Genomic DNA, 18,669 nt, shown 5'->3' with positions numbered 1-18,669 from the left:
TCTGAACCACAGCTTCCATTTTAATGGTGGTTTTCTTGGAATCTGTAAAAATAGTGGTGGATGTGCAAAATGATGCATACTGGAAGCCATAATAATAGATGGTCACTAGGCTGAAATGGAGTACACTAAACTGGCTCTATCAAATATTTAATAATGCAACTTGAACTTTTTTTTAAAGTACAATTTTTGAAATTCTTTTAATAACAAAATGCTCACCATAGGAACTGTCAGAGTGCTTGATGTGCAAAATATATAAATAATAGCCACTCCTGATCAGAGCATCTGTTTCCTGATCTCCGATGTGATTAAACCACAATTTCGCTACTTTCAAGAGTTTTACAATAGAATGGCCACTGAGCACCATGAGTACCATACTAAGTTATGGAGGGTATCCCAATCCTTCAAAATGGCCAACCAAGCATCGTGTTACGTTGGTTTCCTATAGGTGAAAGGGCTTGTTTCACCCAATGTCTCTGCCTAAAGGGCGTGTGTAAAAACGAGTTGTTGGTCAATTGGTGGTTGAAGAAATGTTTGTTTGAGTAAAACATATAAAACCCACCGGTGAGGAGAACAGAGCACCTTCAGCACCAGTCAGCTCCACACCGTTAAAGAACGCAAACATTCCAAGATGCTCGCCTGGCAACAGCAAGATTCCACATTCTTATAATGGCATATTAACTCATTGACATGCATGTCATTCCACTCAACATGTCTCTTTTTTTTAATATAAAAAAAATATTCAAACATAGGCCAAAAGGCAAAGGAAAGGGAAGAGAATGGACAATAAAATAAGAAAGAAAATCAGCAACAATAAATTACTTTTAAAATGAAGCCTTCCAATTTCCTGGGTAATTTAACAACTATTTTCGATTGAACCGAAGGTTAAACTCCTTCCTGCACAGATCCCCAAGAGCAAAGAGTACTGGCAGGGACATTGGAATCAGGGAACACAACGGTCTCCTGGGTATTAGCACTGGAATCAGACAACTCTGGAAGCAAACTTACATTAGATTCAGAGCACACAGTGGTCTGCTGGGTATCAACATAAGAATTTGTCATACAAGGAACACTCCCTTCTACACGTTTCTCATTTAAAGCATCCAGATCAAAAAACGAATCATTAGAATTCAACTCATTAAACATTCTTTCCTGACCTGGTTTTAACACAACTATGGAGCTTTTGTTCCACCAACCTCTTTTATGTAAAAGTACAGCACGACACTTTAATAACTTTAATAAGGTACGGAAAACTTAGTAGTACCCTTACTTTGTAAACCAGGTTTTATGATATGAACCCAGTCACCGGCACCAATCATGTTGGATTTGGTCCTGTGCAATACATCATGATATATCTTGTTTTTCAATATAGCTTCATTCAAATTCTTCTTGACTTTACCTACAAGAATCTCAAAATCTTTGTGAACACTGGTATCAAAGCCAAGAGATAAAAAAGGTACAACTTTTTCTCCCTCTCATCAAGTAATAAGGAGATTCTCCATCACCGAATAGGGTGTGGTGTGATAAGACCACAGTTTTTCTTTAAGAAAAATAATCACATTCTTATTGCTCCCAAGAGCAGCTTGTGTGCCATCCTTAATAAATCTGTTGGCCCTTTCCACGCGACCATTTGCTTTAGGACAATCTAAAGGAGCTCTTTCAGCCTGAATACCACAATTCTTAAGAAATGGTACCATCTTTGAAGAAATAAACCGAACTCCATTGTCAGACATAAGTAATTTGGGAAAACCTTCAATTTGAAAAATACCTTCCAAAAATGTCACAACTTCATCAGTGTTAGGATTCTCTACAAAGTATGATAGATCCACTTGGAAAAAGTATCCACAAGCAGGATCAAAAATTTGTGCCTAAAATTTCGTAAGCTCCTGAAAAGTCAATGGATACCTTCACCTAGGGCCTTTGAGGACCATCCTGTAGGCCAACAGGTTCACACAGTACCATCCAATGTTTGTCCGACTGCACACACACTGAACAAACATCCACAAACCTTTCCACACAGGCATCCAATCCAGGCCACCAATAAAACTGCTTGAGTGATCTTTTGGTGCCAGGTACACCAGGATGACCATAATGGGCCAACCCAAGGAGTTTGGACTTAAGACCTACCGGAGGAACAAACACATTATGCCTAACCAGTATGCTATTCTCAATACTAAGTTCACTAGACACTTGAGCATAACTTTGCAACCCTGCATCCAGATATCTACTAGGTGGCCATCCTTGGACAAGATACTGCTTGACTTTATTCAGCAAAACATCCTCTCCAGAAAACTTAATCCACCCCACTTCCGAAATCTGACCATTGCAATTGTGCAAGACATCCACCACAGTAACTACACACTCGTGCTGCTCAACAATTTTTTCCTCACTCACACTTCTGAATGGTAACCTAGATAAGCAATCAGCTGTCACATTTTTCCCTCCGGAGATATGCTGTATCTCAAAGTTGAACTCTTGTAGCCTGGCAATGAGCCGTATAAGCCTTGAAGAAGCCTTGCCAGGCCGCGCACTATCCATCATGTACACTAATGGCTTGTGATCAGTGACCAACATAAAAAGCTGTCCCAACAAAAAGTTCTTAAATTTCTCCACAGCCCAAACAAACGCCAGCGATACCCTCTCAATGGTGCTGTAGTGTAACTCTGCACCCTTCAATGCCCTGGATATAAAGGAGACCATTCTTTCCTTACCATCTAAAAACTGACTGAAAACGGCTCCCGACCCAATTGAACTGGCATCAACAGTCACAAAAGACTTACCATTGAGGTCAAACGTTATGAGGGTAGGTGCTTGTGAAATAAGTGCTTTGACTTTCTCAAAGGCTGCATCATGTTCCTCCGTCCACACAAAAGACACACCCTTCCTAAGTAGTTGCCTTAAAGGATCCACATCCACAGCATATCCTTAAACAAATCTGGGTTAGTACTCTCCAAATGGAAAAAATGGTATAAAACCTTTGAGAACTTGCTATTGACAGTCACCCACTACCCAGGATACAGGAATTTCTGGCGGCTGTCAATGATGCTAAGTATTTTTCTATAATCGACCTCAAGTCGGCATATCATCAGGTAATACTGGATGATTTTTCTAGGGAGTTGACAGCTTTTGTCACTTCTTTTGGTGTGTAGGTAGGGGGTGACTGTCAATAACAGTATTCTTATAAAGCGACCTCAAGTCCACACACAGCCGTAAATTCCCATTTTTCTTGAGTGCAATTACAATAGCTGAAACCCATTCAGAGCTGTTAGTGGGTTCAATAATCCCTTCAGCACACAAGGTATCAAGGTGTGCTTTGAGCCTTTGACAAACATCTAAAGGTACCATACGTACTTTGTGTCGAACAGGTGTGGCACCCTTTTTTAACTTAATGTGATGAGAAAAACCCTTCACTAGCCCCACTTTATCCGAGAACACAGCATTATGCTTGGCTATGATAGTATCAGTCCTAGAGTTTTGTATATCAATTTGATTCACAGAATTATCTCGTGAGACAATAGGACAATCTGTGCCAGGACACAACATTATGCCCAGTTTGCCTGGATCATACCATCTTACAATGTTTTTCCCATTAACTGCAACGTAAATTTTTGTAAAAATGTTGCGCCCTTGGAAATCCAAATTGTCTTCAAAGTAGCCCAACATTTCAATGTCAAAATTGCCGAAAGCTTTAGGGTTGACATCCGTGAAATTTAACTGCATACCTTTCCATTTTGTTCAAACATGACATCAGATACAACAGTGATGGGTAACCCAAGTTCACCATCACCTCTAACATGACATCCCCCATGTGTACTTCCCCTAACGGGACCTTAAATCCTACACCCACTGCATTTACGTCATAGCAAACCAGGGGATCATACATTGTGAGAATCATATTCTCTAAATTGTCATTCACTTCACTGACGGCATTCACACTTACACTTGCTCCACTCTTCACACTTCTGCACACACTTTCGAAATGACTACATTTATTGCATTTGTTGCACCTTCTTTTGGCAGCTGGGCACTCTGCGCTATTCGCAAGATCCGACCTGGATCCGCATCTATACCAACAGGACTTGTTAGGCCTAGCAATACCTCTAGATCTAACCATTTTCTTCCCTACTAGAATCACACACACCGGAATATTGACGTTGCCCTGTTCTGGAGACAATACTTTAGAGGATTGAATAGATCTTTCTATGCCCTTGGCTATATCTAAAACTTCAGTTAGGGTGGGATTACTACAGGCCAATAACCTTTCTTGTATTTTTTTAGATTTTCAATTAAATACGAATTCGTCCCTTATGCAGATGTCCACATTGGATCCAAACTCACAATTAGCTGCAAGTACTCTTAATGCTGCAACATACTCTTCAACAGTCTCTTCCCCAAACTGCCTCCTCTTATGAAAAGGATGCCGTTCTATTAAAACATTAGCTTCATCAGTAAACTGTTTTTCTAATCTAGCAACAGCCTCTTTAAATGTGCCCCAAGTGTTACCTGCATCCGCCGGTGTTGCTATAGCAGGTACATTTTCAAATATTTTAATAGCTGCTGAACCTAAATAAGTGAACAAAAGTGCTTTTTTCCTCTCAGCACAAAGCTTTTCCCATCAATAGCAATAAGGTAGTTGTCAAAGGTTTTATACCATTTTTTCCAGGTCAATGCTGATTTCCCAGGTACAGTCAAATATATTGATGGTTGGTTACACATCCGTGACGTAGTAATGACAATTCAACTGCAATTGAACACAAATTGTAAACAAACACTTGAGGCTAAGGTGATTAAACAAATGCAGATGATGCAGCAAAGAAAAAAGAAAACACTGCAGAAAAAACAAAACAGAAAAGGTCTCAGTCAGACTCAGGGTTGTGTATCACCAACATGTGACACATGACAGGCTTGAAGTTAAACATAGGTGAAATTTTTAGAGTGTGTCCATCACTGATACAAACATGCACTCAGGATAGAGTGTGTGTATCACTCTGCTTGAGTATGAAGAAAAAGTATGAGGAGTAAAAGGGTGCGCATCACTGATTTAATAATACACACAGAAATCCAAGTGTGTGTGTGTCACTGATAACGATGTTGACCGCCGCGTTGAGAAGAAATGTAGTCTTCAACGGTTGCTCCACATGTAGTTACAAGTGTGTGTATCACTGATACACTGTGCATTGTACTGTGCGATAAACAGCTGCCCGACCAGCTGATTGGAGTGTAAACCTTCTGCCGATTCAAAATGTCCGTCACGTACAGCATTGCTGACGTGAAGTTTCTTCAGGAATTTGGCCTTATTGTGGTGGTGCTTGACGTAAGCGTGTGATGTATAGGACGACAGGCGTGAGCTGGAAGTAGCGCCAGTCATACGAAGCAACAGTGCGAGTCATACAGAATGGGTCGCGCGTCAGGAGCAACTCCAACTGCCATCCGTCACTGCAACACAGCCAAGTAAGAAACAGTACCTTGACTAAAGTCTAAAGTTGAGAAAATGGCAGCGGTGCTCCTGTGGGCATGTAGTACTGCTAGGATTGTGTTGATCCTGTAGATCCCTTGTGGTGTAAACAACGAGAAACGTTACACTTCAGCCACGATGTGCAGAGCAGTCTCTGGTTCTTCCTTCACAGTGGATAGTTGGGTACCATTCTTCCCAGACGTCGCCAATTTAAAAATGAGATGTTGGTCGAAGGGTGGATGAAGAAATCTTTATTTGAGTAAAACATATAAAACCCACCAGATCATCTACAGCACCAGATAGCTCCACACTGTTAAAGAACACACACATTCCAAGATGCTCACCTGGCAACAGCAAGATTCTACATTCTTATAATGACATATTAACTCAATGACATGCATGTCATTCCACTCAACAGCGTGCCTCAGGGGAATCGTGTGACCATGATGCTTGCATCTGCAGCTCTCTCGCACCTGCTGCCAGGTATGCACAACACAAGGCTGATAACAGCAGGGACCCCTAAATACCTCACTCCTTTGCGACGCTCGTCCCCGAGACTGGACACTTCCCCTTCTCGAGTTCTCCACACACTTCAACCACCTTGATGTGGGAGAGGCCGCATGAAGGAAAATGGCCTGTTCTGCTGGAGTACACATCTGTGAGCAGTTGAAAGCCCAATCGTCGCCATTATGTAGAGAAAGATTACGAAGACAACTGAAGTGACGCAGGTAAGATTTATTTCCACTGGTAAAGTGCCCACGACTTCAAACATGTCTTGTCTCACCAAGGTCCAGACAGCAACTGACATAACTGTCACTGCTAGAACCTTAGACAGACAAGTTCCACTTTAGACCTCATGAGGTCATAATACATCTGCCCATGCTTAATAGAGTTCAATGCTACCTACCACACCGTCCAACCTGACGTGCGCACTTTGAGGAGTGAGTGTTGCAAAAAAAGCACTGCAGTGGCTGTCAAAAAATCTACATTTAGTAATTGTATTTACAGATTTATTATGGGGGCTGAGGGGGCAACAAATACGGGGGAGGTGATACCTTGGTGCCCCAAAAGAGCAGCCACCCATGCTCTCTTCAGCTGTCTTTTTCTTGTTTTGCCTCTCTTCTTGCTGTCTTGTCTCTTTACCCTTCTTTTTATCTCCCCTCCATGGCTGTCCCTCCCATGTTGTGATTTATCTAGCTCTCTCTCTATCTTACCTGTTTGGCTAATTGTTCTCCTGTATGTCTGTTTCTCCCCGTAGGTCTCTATCGCTGCCCCTTGTGCCCTGACTGTGTATCTCTTGCTTTGGCTGCCTGTCTGTGTATCTCTCCTTTCATTGTTGTCTCTTCCCATAGACTTCCCCTCTTTCTAGCTTTGCCGTCTGTTTGGCAGGCTGTCTCTGCATCCTTCTGCCCTGTCACTCTCGACCTTGGCCATCTCTCCTCCATGGCTCACCATAACCACAGCTCTTGCTCCTCTCTGCTGTAGGTGTCAATGGCGTGCCGTTCGACGCAGGTATTCCTACATTACTGCAGCGGTTGCAGTTACTGCTGGCTCCTGGTGGAGGGGCTCTATCTCCACGCTCTGCTGTCAGCCTCTGCACTTGCCCGGAACTCCTGCCTGAAATATTACTGCCTCTTTGGTTGGGGTAAGAAAGGGCCTTTCTCCCACTTTTATGTTAAAATCTTTTATTGGTATTTATATGAACAGACTATCCTCAACAGCATCAGCAGCATCCGCCTACAACCCTGCGGGCTGGCTAGCTACTACGTTTCGCTAATAACATGCCCTCAATCCCCTCTAGCCCCGTGGTTAGATCAGTTTAAACACAGCATGTCGCCTACAACCCCTCAGGGCCGGCCGCGCCTCCTACCAAAGGGGGTTCCGTAGGCTGCCCCCAGTATAGCGTGTGACCCATGCCATCAAACCCCTGGGGTGCCCCTCAGGGGAGCACCATAGCTTGTCAAGTAAGGCCCTAGTCCATGCAACCGGCCCCCTGACTAAAACTAGTCTACCAGGACTGCTATCCGCCGTAATACTCAAACAACAAAACTAAGACCCATCCCAACTCCCCCTCCCGCTCCCTATCCCACCCCCACTGCCCCCCGTCCCCTACCCCCCTCCCCCCCAGTCCAGTGCGCGCTTCCAGTAAATTCCATCAGGCCTTAGTGCCTCTTCCAGGGGTCTCTTTCAAAGCGCTATCATCAAATCCCTGTCAGGGGACGGAGTCCTCCGGTGTAGTGAGTCTCAGAAGTCGTAGATATCGCGGGCAGGTCAGTTCTCTGAATTCTGTGACCAGTAGGGATCTGAATGGCTGCCAGATGTCATTAAACGTCTCCGTGTCCCCTGCCACTATCAACGAGAGTTTCTCCATACCTAACACATGCCACAATCTATGCAGCCAGCCCGTGATCGTGGGGGATGTGGGTGAGCGCCAGTGTACAAGAATATTCTGAATGGCGGACCCCAGCGCTATGGCGATCTGCCTACCTCTGCGGGATTTTAAAGGGTACATCAGGTCATTGGGAAGGCCCAGTAGGATATAGGTTGGGAGGCGCGGCAGCTCAGTCTTGAAATGGGAGTCTACCTCGTCTATCACTTCTTTCCAGTAAGCGGCAAGCAAGGGGCAGTCCCACAGGATATGCGTCAGTGTTCCCACCTGCCCACAACCCCTCCAACAGGTGTCCTCCTTACTACCGTCCATAGCGTGTATACGCGCTGGAGTGTAGTACCAGTATGTGGAGACTTTGGTGAAAGTTTCGGTGAGGCCTGTGTGATATGCCGAGTGCCTAGCTCTGTAAGCTATTTGTCCCCATTCTTCGTGACTCAAAAAAATCCTACCCAACTGTCCCTCCCATCTTTCCCGCCCCGGGTTATAAAAGTGCGAGGGGGGCACCTGGAGGAATCGATACAGGTCGCTAATAAGCTTAGCGTCGGACGACCGTGTTAACAACCAGCGTTCATAAGGGAGAAGTCGTCTGTCCGCCGTTTCGCGCACCTGCGGGTGCAACGCCCAATGACGAACCTGCAGATACCGCAGCCTCTCAGTTTCCGGCAATGGGTAGTCTTGTCGGAGGCCCGCGAAGGGGACAATCCCATCTGCATTGTAGAGATGGCACAAAGCCCTGCATCCCGCCTCTCGCCAGCGCACGAACGCGCCCCTCTCCATCCCTGGAGCAAAATCCGGGTTATCCGTCAAGGGTGTCAGCGGAGAGGGGAACGTGGTCAACCCGTGTGTGCTATTTGTGGCGTCCCAGACCTGAAGATGCACTTTGGTGATAAATGAGGAATATAAATTAGCGGGACGATGAGCTCTGCGTAAAAACTGTACCTCCTGTAGCGGTCTTCCGGCTACCGCCTGGTCCTGGAAGAGCCAGTGTTTGTCCGACTCCCATCTGCTCCACTCCACCAGGTAGCGCAACTGCGCTGCTTGAAAGTACTTGCAGAGGTCCGGGACGCCAAGCCCCCCTGCCTCCGGCGTCAGCATTGAAAGCGCCCTTCTCATTCTAGGCTTCTTGCCCTGCCAAATGAAGCGTCCTAGGTCCGACTGCATCTGTCGGAGCCAACCCACTGGTGGACGCAATGGAAGTGCCCGAAACAGATACAGGATCTGAGGCAGAATTGTCATCTTGACTGCCGCCACTCTACCCAACAGTGAGAGGGTGCCACGGTCCCAGCGTGTTAGTTCGTCCCGTACTTTCCGGCCCAAGGCAGTGTAGTTGGCTAGCACCATCGCGGGCAAGGTTGGTGCCAGAAGGACCCCCAAATAGGGCACTGGTTCCCGTGACCAGACTACTGGGACCCGATCTTGTAAGAGGGTTCTGGTCGCTGATGTCATAGAGAGATCTAAGGCCACTGACTTGCCCGCGTTCATTTTACATCCCGCCACCTCTGCGAAGGAGGTCAATTCTTCAATGCTTGCCGGTAAAGCCGAGAGTGGATCGTCCAAGGAGAGTATCACGTCATCAGCGTATAAGCTAACGGCGTGACTAAAGCCTCCAAACTTTACCCCCTTCACCGCCGGGTTATCCCGAATCTGCTGTGCAAAGGGTTCCATATATAATGCGAAGAGCAAGGGTGACAGCGGGCACCCTTGTCTCGTGCCTCTTTCAATATCAAAGCTCTTCGAGCTGTACCCATTAACTCTTACTACAGCCGTTGGGGATCTGTAGCAATTAAAGATCATGTGGCGGAATTTGTCCCTCACCCCCACCTTCTCCAACACCTGTTCTAGGTACGGCCAATGCACACGGTCGAACGCTTTTTCGGCGTCCACCAATAGTAACATCCTCTCTCCTCGGATCCGTGACGCTTTCTCGATGAGGTGTGTGATTCTTTTGGTGTTATCGACCGTTTGTCTTCCGGGGACAAAGCCCGCTTGATCCGGGTCAATGAGCCCCGACAAAAGAGGGGCCAGGCGAGCCGCCAAAATCCCTGTATACAGTTTGAGATCGATGTTGAGGAGAGATATCGGCCGGTAGGAGCCGCATTGTGACCTGTCCTTACCCGGTTTGGGGATAACCACGAGGGACGCTCGCAACAGGTCCGGCGGTATTGCCCCCGGTGTCGCAAAGGTGTCAAACAGGCGCGTGAGGATCGGTGCCAGTAGTGCACAAAATGTTTTATAGAATAGGGACGTAAAGCCGTCCGGGCCCGGGGATTTACCATGTTTAAGACGGGCAATAGTGGAAATCACTTCCTTGGTTCTAATTTCCCCTTCCAGAGCCTCCGCCTGGGAGGGCGTTAAATACGGCAGGGAGACCGAGGCCAGATACCTCTGCGTTGCCTGAGCCTCCGGGGGAGCTCCTGCATACAGGTTAGCGTAATACCTCCGAAAACACTCCGCTATGTGAGCATCCTCCATAGCCATGGACCCCACGGAGTCGGAGATCGCCTTCACCGTGTGCTTCTCTCGGGTGACCCTGAGCTTACTCGGCAACAGTCTACCACACATGTCCCCCCCTGTGTAGTAGGCATGCTTGAGGCGCAGTGCCGCGTATTCCCTCACGATCCATGTCCAAGGCTGACAGGAGCTTCCTCGCCCCTTGGAGTTGCCGCCAGATCCGGGGGGCACCCGTCCGGCTGTGCATGTGTTCTAATTCATGGACCTTCCGCGTAAGCTCCTCCCGTTTTTCCCGCCTGTTGGCATTGTCTGCCGAGGAGATCGCGATAAATTCCCCCCTGAGTACCGCTTTCAGAGCCGCCCATTGAGTCACCCGGGATGTATCTTGGGTCTCATTATGGAGCAAATATTCCCGTATCGCCGTCGTCACCTGCTTGACCACGTCGCGTCTACTAAGTAGGGCGTCCCGCAGGCGCCAGACCCGGGGGGGACAGGAGGTGGGCGGTAAACAGAAGGCGGCTGTCACCGGAGCGTGATCCGACACAGAAATCACCGCCATATCTGCCCCCGTGGCCAATGCGCATACCGGCCCGGAGAATAAAAGGTGGTCCAGCCGTGCATACGTCTTGTGTGCATGGGAGTAGAACAAATAGTTCCGCTCCTTAGGGTGCATGTGGCGCCAGAGGTCCCGCAAATCCATCTCTGCCAGTTGCGCCTTACATCCCGCCGAGAACTCCCCCGTCTGTGGAGAACGATAGGCGGATCTATCGGTGGCGCTGTCAAAGACCATGTTGAGGTCGCCCCCTAAGATTATGTGTCTGTCCTGCGTTGCCGTGATCTCCCCCAGCGCCAAGTCGAGAAAGCGTTCTTGCCTGTCGTTTGGGCTATAAATGGACCCAATCGTGAATGTGAGACCAGCCACGCGGATTCTATAGACCAGGAGCCTGCCTTTCAGTTCCGCGTGTTTGTGGAGTATTTCCCCTCTAAAGTGCCGGGCTACCAGTATCGCCACCCCTGCCGTCTTAGTGTTGCAGGATGAAAAGAATTGTGTAGGGAACGCGGATAAACGCAGTCTAGAACAGTCCCAGGGTAAGAGGTGTGTCTCCTGGAGAAGACAGATATCTGCTTGGGTGTTTTCTAACAGGGACAGTACGGCCCGCTGTTTGATCGGATTATTAAGGCCAATGACATTGAGCGTAACAATTTTAAAAGTTTTAGGTGTCATGTGGAAGACCTGGCAAGACCGCCCCTGTCCCCCGAGAGTCCACGGACCATGGCCTGTACGCCGCTACAGCCGCTGCATCTACGGACACGCACTGGACTGCCCTCCCCTCCTCCCTGGATCCCCCCTCCCCCTCCCATTTTGCCCTGAGGCCCCCCTCCCCTCCTCCCTGCCCCCCAAACTGTACCCCGAACCCCCTGTTCTCCAACCCGCCCCCCCCTCAACAACATACCAACTATACCTCTCTTCTCGCCCCCAGTTCCGAAAACATCAGTGTCCAAGTCCTGCTCCCCAGGGACCAGGTCTTCGGTGGAGTACTCCAGTGGACGTCTGGCCACCACTCCCTCCCCGCCCACCCCCACCCCGCCCCAGCCCCCAAACCTGCGTAGTAACGGAAGCTGTGTTGATCTCCCCCCGGAGCTATCTTATGCAGTCAGTGCAACGTCGCTGGAGCCAGTGCCCCCGGCCACCTCCATCACCGCTTCTGCCATGTCTGCCCTGATGGTGGGCGAGTCCGGCCTTTCAGATCGTCCGTGGGTGCGGCGTCCCGTCACCCTCTGCCAGCCGTCCCTCCGAGGGCGCCCCCGTCGCTGCGTGGCCACATCGTCGTCCGGTGTAGCAATGCCCAAAACCTCACACGTCTCCTGCAGGGAACGTAGTTGGTGCATAGTGCCGTTCCAACGGAAGATGAGTCGGAAGGGGTGACCCCAGGTATAGGGCATTCCGTGTTCCCTCAAGAAATCCGTAGCAATTTTGAACGTTCTACGCTTCTGGAGTGTGATGGCAGACAGGTCCTGGTAGAGGGCCACCGGATGACCTCGGAAAGTCAGGGGCTGCCGCTTCCGCGCCTCTGCCATGATGCGTTCCTTAAGCGGGAAGTCCGGAAGAAAAGCCAGTATGTCCGGGGACGGTGCCGATGCTCTGCGTTGGGGTCCCACTCTATGCGCCCTGTCAATCCGGATAGGGAACCCCTCCGATTCTCCCAGGATCTCCCGGAATAGAGCTTGCAGACAGCCCGTTGCGTCCGTCCCCTCCGTTGTGGATGGAAGTCCCCGGACCCTTATGTTGTTCCGCCGGGATCGGTTTTCCAAGTCCTCCGTGTGCGCCTGGAGGTCAATATGTTGGTCCCTGAGACGCAGCCCCTCTTGTTGTAATTGTTCGACTTCCTCATCTCTCCTATGTCCGGCGTCTTCCGCCGCGGCAACCCGTTCTCCCAGGCCCTCCAAATCTCGGCGCATCTCCCGCACCTCACCGGCCACTTCGTTTTTCAAGGATTGAAAATCCTCCCTAAGGGAGCTGAAGAGGGACTCCATAAAGGACCTGGTGATGGGCGGTTCTCCACCTCCGGCGTCCATCGCCCCCCCGGAGGAACCAGGAGACTGCTGCCCTCGATCCATCCGCTGTTGGTGTCTTCCCAGCAGTTCGGGGAGGGTGCGCTCTCCCTTCTTTCCTCCTTTGCTGCCTGCCATGATCGCTGGGACCTCGACGTCACGAGCCCCCCTCCTATGGCCTCCGTCCACGCGCTTCTGCAATGCCCTCCGCCGTCTCCACTCGGCGCTGGCTCCGTCGGCCGTGCGGGGCCCCTCTGTGCCTCCGGCGTTTAAAGCCGCCTCGTGCTGAGCTCGCCCGCTGACAGGGCCTCCGGTCCCCGATCACTCCCCGGGGGGGGGGGGGGAAGAATGAAGAGAGAAGGGGCGGGGGCGGGCGCTCCCGTCTTCACTTCACCTGTGGGGTCGTTGGCCGTCTCCAGCTGCACACCCTCTCCGGTTCAGGTAGCGGGGGGCCCCTCGCTCGGGCCGTGCATGTCCTGCTCTCCAGCGCGGGCGCTTCAGAGGTGCGTCAGTAGGCTAAATCCTGCTACTTCCCTCACCGGGCCGGCCTGTCCCTGCTGCGCCGCTCCCCCGGCTCGGAAGGCGCCCTCGGGGATCCGGCGTCACCACTGTGCCCTGGGAGTGAGATTACTGTGCGGGAAGCGGACCAGGGCTCTCCTCAATGCCCGCATCTCGGCATACTTCCCGCAATAGTCCCGCACCGAGGCTCGTGCTTGCCGCGGCCGCCCTCAGCGGCTATTATCCTCCGGGGGAGGTCACCCGTGCCTCCGTGCGCCGTGGCCGCCAACGTTGGAACCGCACACACTGCTGGGCCGGGGTCGTCTCCACGAGTCGCCGGGCTGCTGCTCGTCTCCTCAGGCCGGCCCCTGTACCTCTCGGCTAGGGGCTGCGTCGCACCGCTGCGCACCACCCGGCCTCACCAGCGATCCTGGGCACTCGCGTGAATTTCTCACCGGCTACGCTCTCTTCCGGCTCGGCGCTATGCTCCGCCTCCTCACGGTGCCTGGACTCCGGCGGCTCTCTTCTCGTCGCCGGGATACTTTGGGTGCCTCGAGCTGCTTGTCGGTGTGCACCCGAGCTCCACCGCCTCCGCCGCAGGTTCTTTCGCTAAATGGGGGGAGATTCAGCTACATAACCCAGGCTAGGGGCCCAACGGAGCGGGAGCCGGCAGGAAAGGCGTCCGCTCACCTCGCCATCTTGGCCACGCCCCCTTTCTCCCACTTTTAGAGGATGCACAAGGGCGGGTCCTTGCACGGGTTGTTCTGTGATGCTGCTAACATTCCGCCTGCATTGTGAGCTTTCTGCTGCTCCCGCATCGCTCAAGTGGGACTGACCAGCTCATCATAAGCTTTTGTGACTGGCATCCGATGGGCGTGGGGACTGCTTGTCGCACTGGCTATTGTAGAGAAAGTACAGGACCTTGCTTGTCACTGTGATTACTATAATTAAAGTGCAGGCTGGACTTGTTACTTTGTGGATTGTGCAGTGAGTGCAGTGCTTGATTGCTTACTGTCGTCATTGGACTGCAGTTGCAGGTGTGGGAGCGGGAGCCAACCCCAATCTTTACCTGATCCCTAACATTTAGATCACCCCAAAATTTCACCTTCCATTGGCTCAGCTCCAGCACCCTTGATCTAGCGATAATAGTCACCACCCTGCTACCATCAGGTACAAGAAATAGCAGAGAAATGAATAAATGACTGGGTCCACTCAATAACTCAGTTCTAGTCTGAGGTCTGAGGAAAAGTTTAAAAAGATTTAGTACCAATCCCAAATAGACAATACAGAAAAATAAGAATGCAGTGCCATGAAGGCTCAGATAGGGAATACACAGTCAGAAATCAGAAATAATTCCCAGTCCCAATGTGCAGCAAAAGTCATAAAACAGGTTCTTTAATAGAACAGGAAAACTATCAATAATCGGACAGAGTCTCTAGTAGGAAAATCTTTAACTGTCAGATTCACAAGGAAGGCTAACAGCATCTCGAGTACAAAAAAAGAAAGCCTTATGTATCCTAAAATGAGGGTGAATATACACAATTTACGCATAGATAATAAGCAAAAACTGCAACTTCTGCATGACTCGACTAGCAATAACACACACTAGACAAGAAAAATATTATAACACTGACCCATTTCTGAGGCAGAGGGAATCTTCCATTAGCTTCCACAGCAACAACTTAGCCTGGAGACGTAAAACATAATATATAAACATTTTCGGACAGAGAGTCATGTGCTACAAAGTCTGCATCGGAACTACCAGCCCAACTGTCCTTCAGAATGATACTTTGGGAGTGCGATGAAAGTTTCATTCACAAGACATGCTTTTTAAGGAAAATAACCAATTGCGTCAAAGTGACCTGTGCTCTGCCAAAACTGTAATGAGAGAAGACACACAGGGGGTGATTGATTGGGCGAGGTAATGAGCAGTAGCAAAATGAACAAACACTAAAAACAGCATCCATTTTAATAAAATGGTGTCTCTACGAAAATGTGGCATAGCTAAACTTCATTAAGAAACACACTTCTAAACCAACAATTAGAATTGTTTCAAGTGCAACATTATTAATTCATTGGTTATGACTATATTCATTTTGAGAATCATTAGTATTCAAAAATATTTTGTCACACGAAATTGTGCATTTAGAAAAAGGCTTTAACACAGGTCTGGCTTGTCAATATTGATATCAGAGTGTTAGTGGTGGTCTGGCTTGTTAACGTGGCTATCCAACGTGGGTGCTGATCTGGCCTATTAATGTGGTAATCCCTTTGCCAGTGCAGATCCGATTTGTTATTGTGGTTATCACAGTGTGTGTGCAGGTCTGGTTAGTTACTGTGATTGTTATTCTGTTCTGTAAATAGAGGCATGTCTTGGTACTGTGGTTTTACTATGGAGCTTAGGCCTGACGTATTAATATAGTTGACATGGTGTGAGCCCAATTTGGTGCTGTGGCTCTTACAATGTGAGTGCAACTGTGTCATCATATGGCCATTATTATAGTGTGAGTGCATGTTTGACTTGTTACTTCAAGTGCGGGTGTGACTTGGGACTGTGCTTATTGCAGTGTGGCAGTTATTGTAGTTATTGAATTGTGAGTGTAGGCCTGATTTGCTACTGCAAGTATAGGTTAGACTTTTTGCAGTAGCCATTTAAATCTGAGTTTATGCCTGACATGTTACTGTGGTGATTACAGTGTTAATGCATGTCTGACGTGTTACTTCAAGTGCAGGTGTGACTTGTTACTGTGTTTATTGTGACCTGATTGTTACTGTTATTACACTGTGAGTGCAGGCATGACTTATCACTGTGGTTATTACATTCTGAGAGCAGGCATGACTAGTCACTGTGGTTATTACACTGTGAGTGCATGACTGACTTGTTACTTCAACTACAGGTTTGACTAGTTACTGCGGTTATTGCAATGTGAGTGTAAATATGAATTTACCCTATAGTTATTACAGTTTGAGTACAGGCATGATATATTACTGTGTTAATTATAGTGTAATGCATGTCTAACGTGTTACTTCAAGTGCAGGTGTGACTTTTTACTACGTTTATTGGGATGTGATTGTCACTGTAGTTGTAGTGAGTGCAGGCATGACTTGTCACTGTCATTATTACACTGTGAGTGCATGACTGGCTTGTCACTTCAACTACAGGTTTGACTAGGTACTGTGTTTATTGCAATGTGAATGTTACTGTTATTACAATATGAGTGCAGGCATGACTTTTCACTGTGGTTATTACAGTGTGAGAGCAGACATGACTTGTCACTGTGGTTATTACACTGTGAGTGCATGACAGACTTCAAGCGTATGTGTGACTTGTTACTGTGGTTATTGCAATGTGATTGTTACTGACGTTATTACACTGTGAGTTTAGACATGACTTGTCACTGTGGTTATTACACTGGGAGTGCATGTCTGACTTGTTACTTCAAGTGCAGGTGTGACTTGTTACTGTGTTTATTTGTATGTGATTGCTGCTGTTGTTATTACACTGTGAGTGCAGGCATGACTTGTAACTGTGTTTATTATAGTGTGAGAGCAGACATGACTTGTCACCGAGTTTATTATAGTGTGAGAGCAGACATGACTTGTCACCGAGTTTATTATAGTGTGATAGCAGACATGACTTGTCACTGTGGTATTTACACCGAGAGTGCATGTCTGTCTTGTTAATTCAAGTGCAGGGTTGACTAGTTACTGTGTTTATTTGTATGGGATTGTTGCTGTTGTTATTACACTGTGAGTGCAGGCATGACTTGTTACTGTGGTTATAACAGTTTGAGTATAGGCCTGACGTGTTACTGTGGTTATTAGAGTTTGAATATAGGCCTGACGTGTTACTGTGGTTATTACAGTGTGAGAGCAGACATGACTTGTCAATGTGGTTATTATAGTGTGAGAGCACACATGACTTGTCATTGTGTTTATTATAGTGTGAGAGCACACATGACTTGTCACTGTGTTTTTGTTATAGTGTGAGAGCAGACATGACTTGTCACTGTGGTATTTACACCGAGAGTGCATGTCTGACTTGTTAATTCAAGTGCAGGTTTGACTAGTTACTGCGGTTATTGCAATGTGAGTGTAAATATGAATTTCCCCTGTGGTTATTACAGTGTGAGTACAGGCCTGATATATTACTGTGTTAATTATAGTATAATGCATGTCTAACGTGTTACTTCAAGTGCAGGTGTGACTTTTTACTATGTTTATTGGGATGTGATTGCCACTGTAGTTGTAGTGAGTGCAGGCATGACTTGTTACTGTGGTTATTACACTGTGAGTGCAGGCATGACTTGTTACTGTGGTTATAACAGTTTGAGTATAGGCCTGACGTGTTACTGTGGTTATTAGAGTTTGAATATAGGCCTGACGTGTTACTGTGGTTATTAGAGTTTGAATATAGGCCTGACGTGTTACTGTGGTTATTCTAGTCGAGTTCAGGCCTGACCTGTTACTGTGGTTATTACAGTGTGAGAGCAGACATGACTTGTCAATGTGGTTATCACAGTTTGAGTACAGCCTGACGTGTTACTGTGGTTATCACAAGTTTGAGTACAGTCCTGGCGTGTTACTGTGTTTATTACTGTTTGAGTACAGTCCTGGCGTGTTACTGTGTTTATTACTGTTTGAGTACAGTTCTGGCGTGTTACTGTGTTTATTACAGTTTGAGTACAGTACTGGCGTGTTACTGTGGTTATTCTACTTTGAGATCAGGCCTGACGTGTTACTGTGGTTATTACAGTTTGAGTACAGTCCTGGCGTGTTACTGTGGTTATTCTACTTTGAGATCAGGCCTGACGTGTTACTGTGGTTATTCTACTTTGAATACAGTCCTGGCGTGTTACTGTTGTTATTCTACTTTGAGTACAGGACTGACGTGTTACTGTGGTTATTCTAGTTTGAGTACAGGCCTGGCGTGTTACTGTGGTTATTCTAGTTTGAGTACAGGCCTCACGTGTTACTGTGGTTATTCTAGTTTGAGTACAGGCCTGGCGTGTTACTGTGGTTATTCTAGCTTGAGTACAGGCCTGGCGTGTTACTGTGGTTATTACTCGGGTCTATGAATTCAGATCTGACATGTTACAGTGATTATTTCAGCCTGAGTGTAGGCCTGACATGTTACTGTAGTTGTGCAGGCCTAACCGATGGCAGTGGTTATCACCAGTGGTGCCTGGTGAACTTTGAAAGTGGTGGGATGTCAATAACTGCCTCACATTGGTCTAAGCGTGCACAGCCAGTGATCCAACTCTCTTCTGGGTTGTTCGGGCGGGGATCGGTGATTTCCCTTCATGTACCCACCCAGGAATGTTTT

The 18,669-nt window shown here is 48.0% G+C and overlaps 1 protein-coding gene across 3 annotated transcripts in view; it reads left to right on the top strand.

Moving 5' to 3' along the window:
- The window catches only part of LOC146810498 (glucagon-like peptide 1 receptor), a 279,433-nt gene that overhangs the window by 195,732 nt on the left and 65,032 nt on the right, over window positions 1–18,669 (top strand). For all 3 annotated transcript variants that reach the window (XM_085614427.1, XM_085614426.1, XM_085614428.1), the window contains exon 7: window positions 6,938–7,097. In XM_085614427.1, coding sequence (XP_085470553.1) covers window positions 6,938–7,097 — 160 coding nt within the window. The remainder of the gene's footprint in view (window positions 1–6,937; window positions 7,098–18,669) is intronic.

The sequence above is a fragment of the Triturus cristatus genome, chromosome 7 (genome assembly GCF_964204655.1).
Source record: "Triturus cristatus chromosome 7, aTriCri1.1, whole genome shotgun sequence".
Lineage (NCBI taxonomy): Eukaryota > Metazoa > Chordata > Amphibia > Caudata > Salamandridae > Triturus > Triturus cristatus.
Note: the sequence above shows the minus strand (reverse complement) of the source record. Positions and strands in the feature narration are given on the sequence as shown.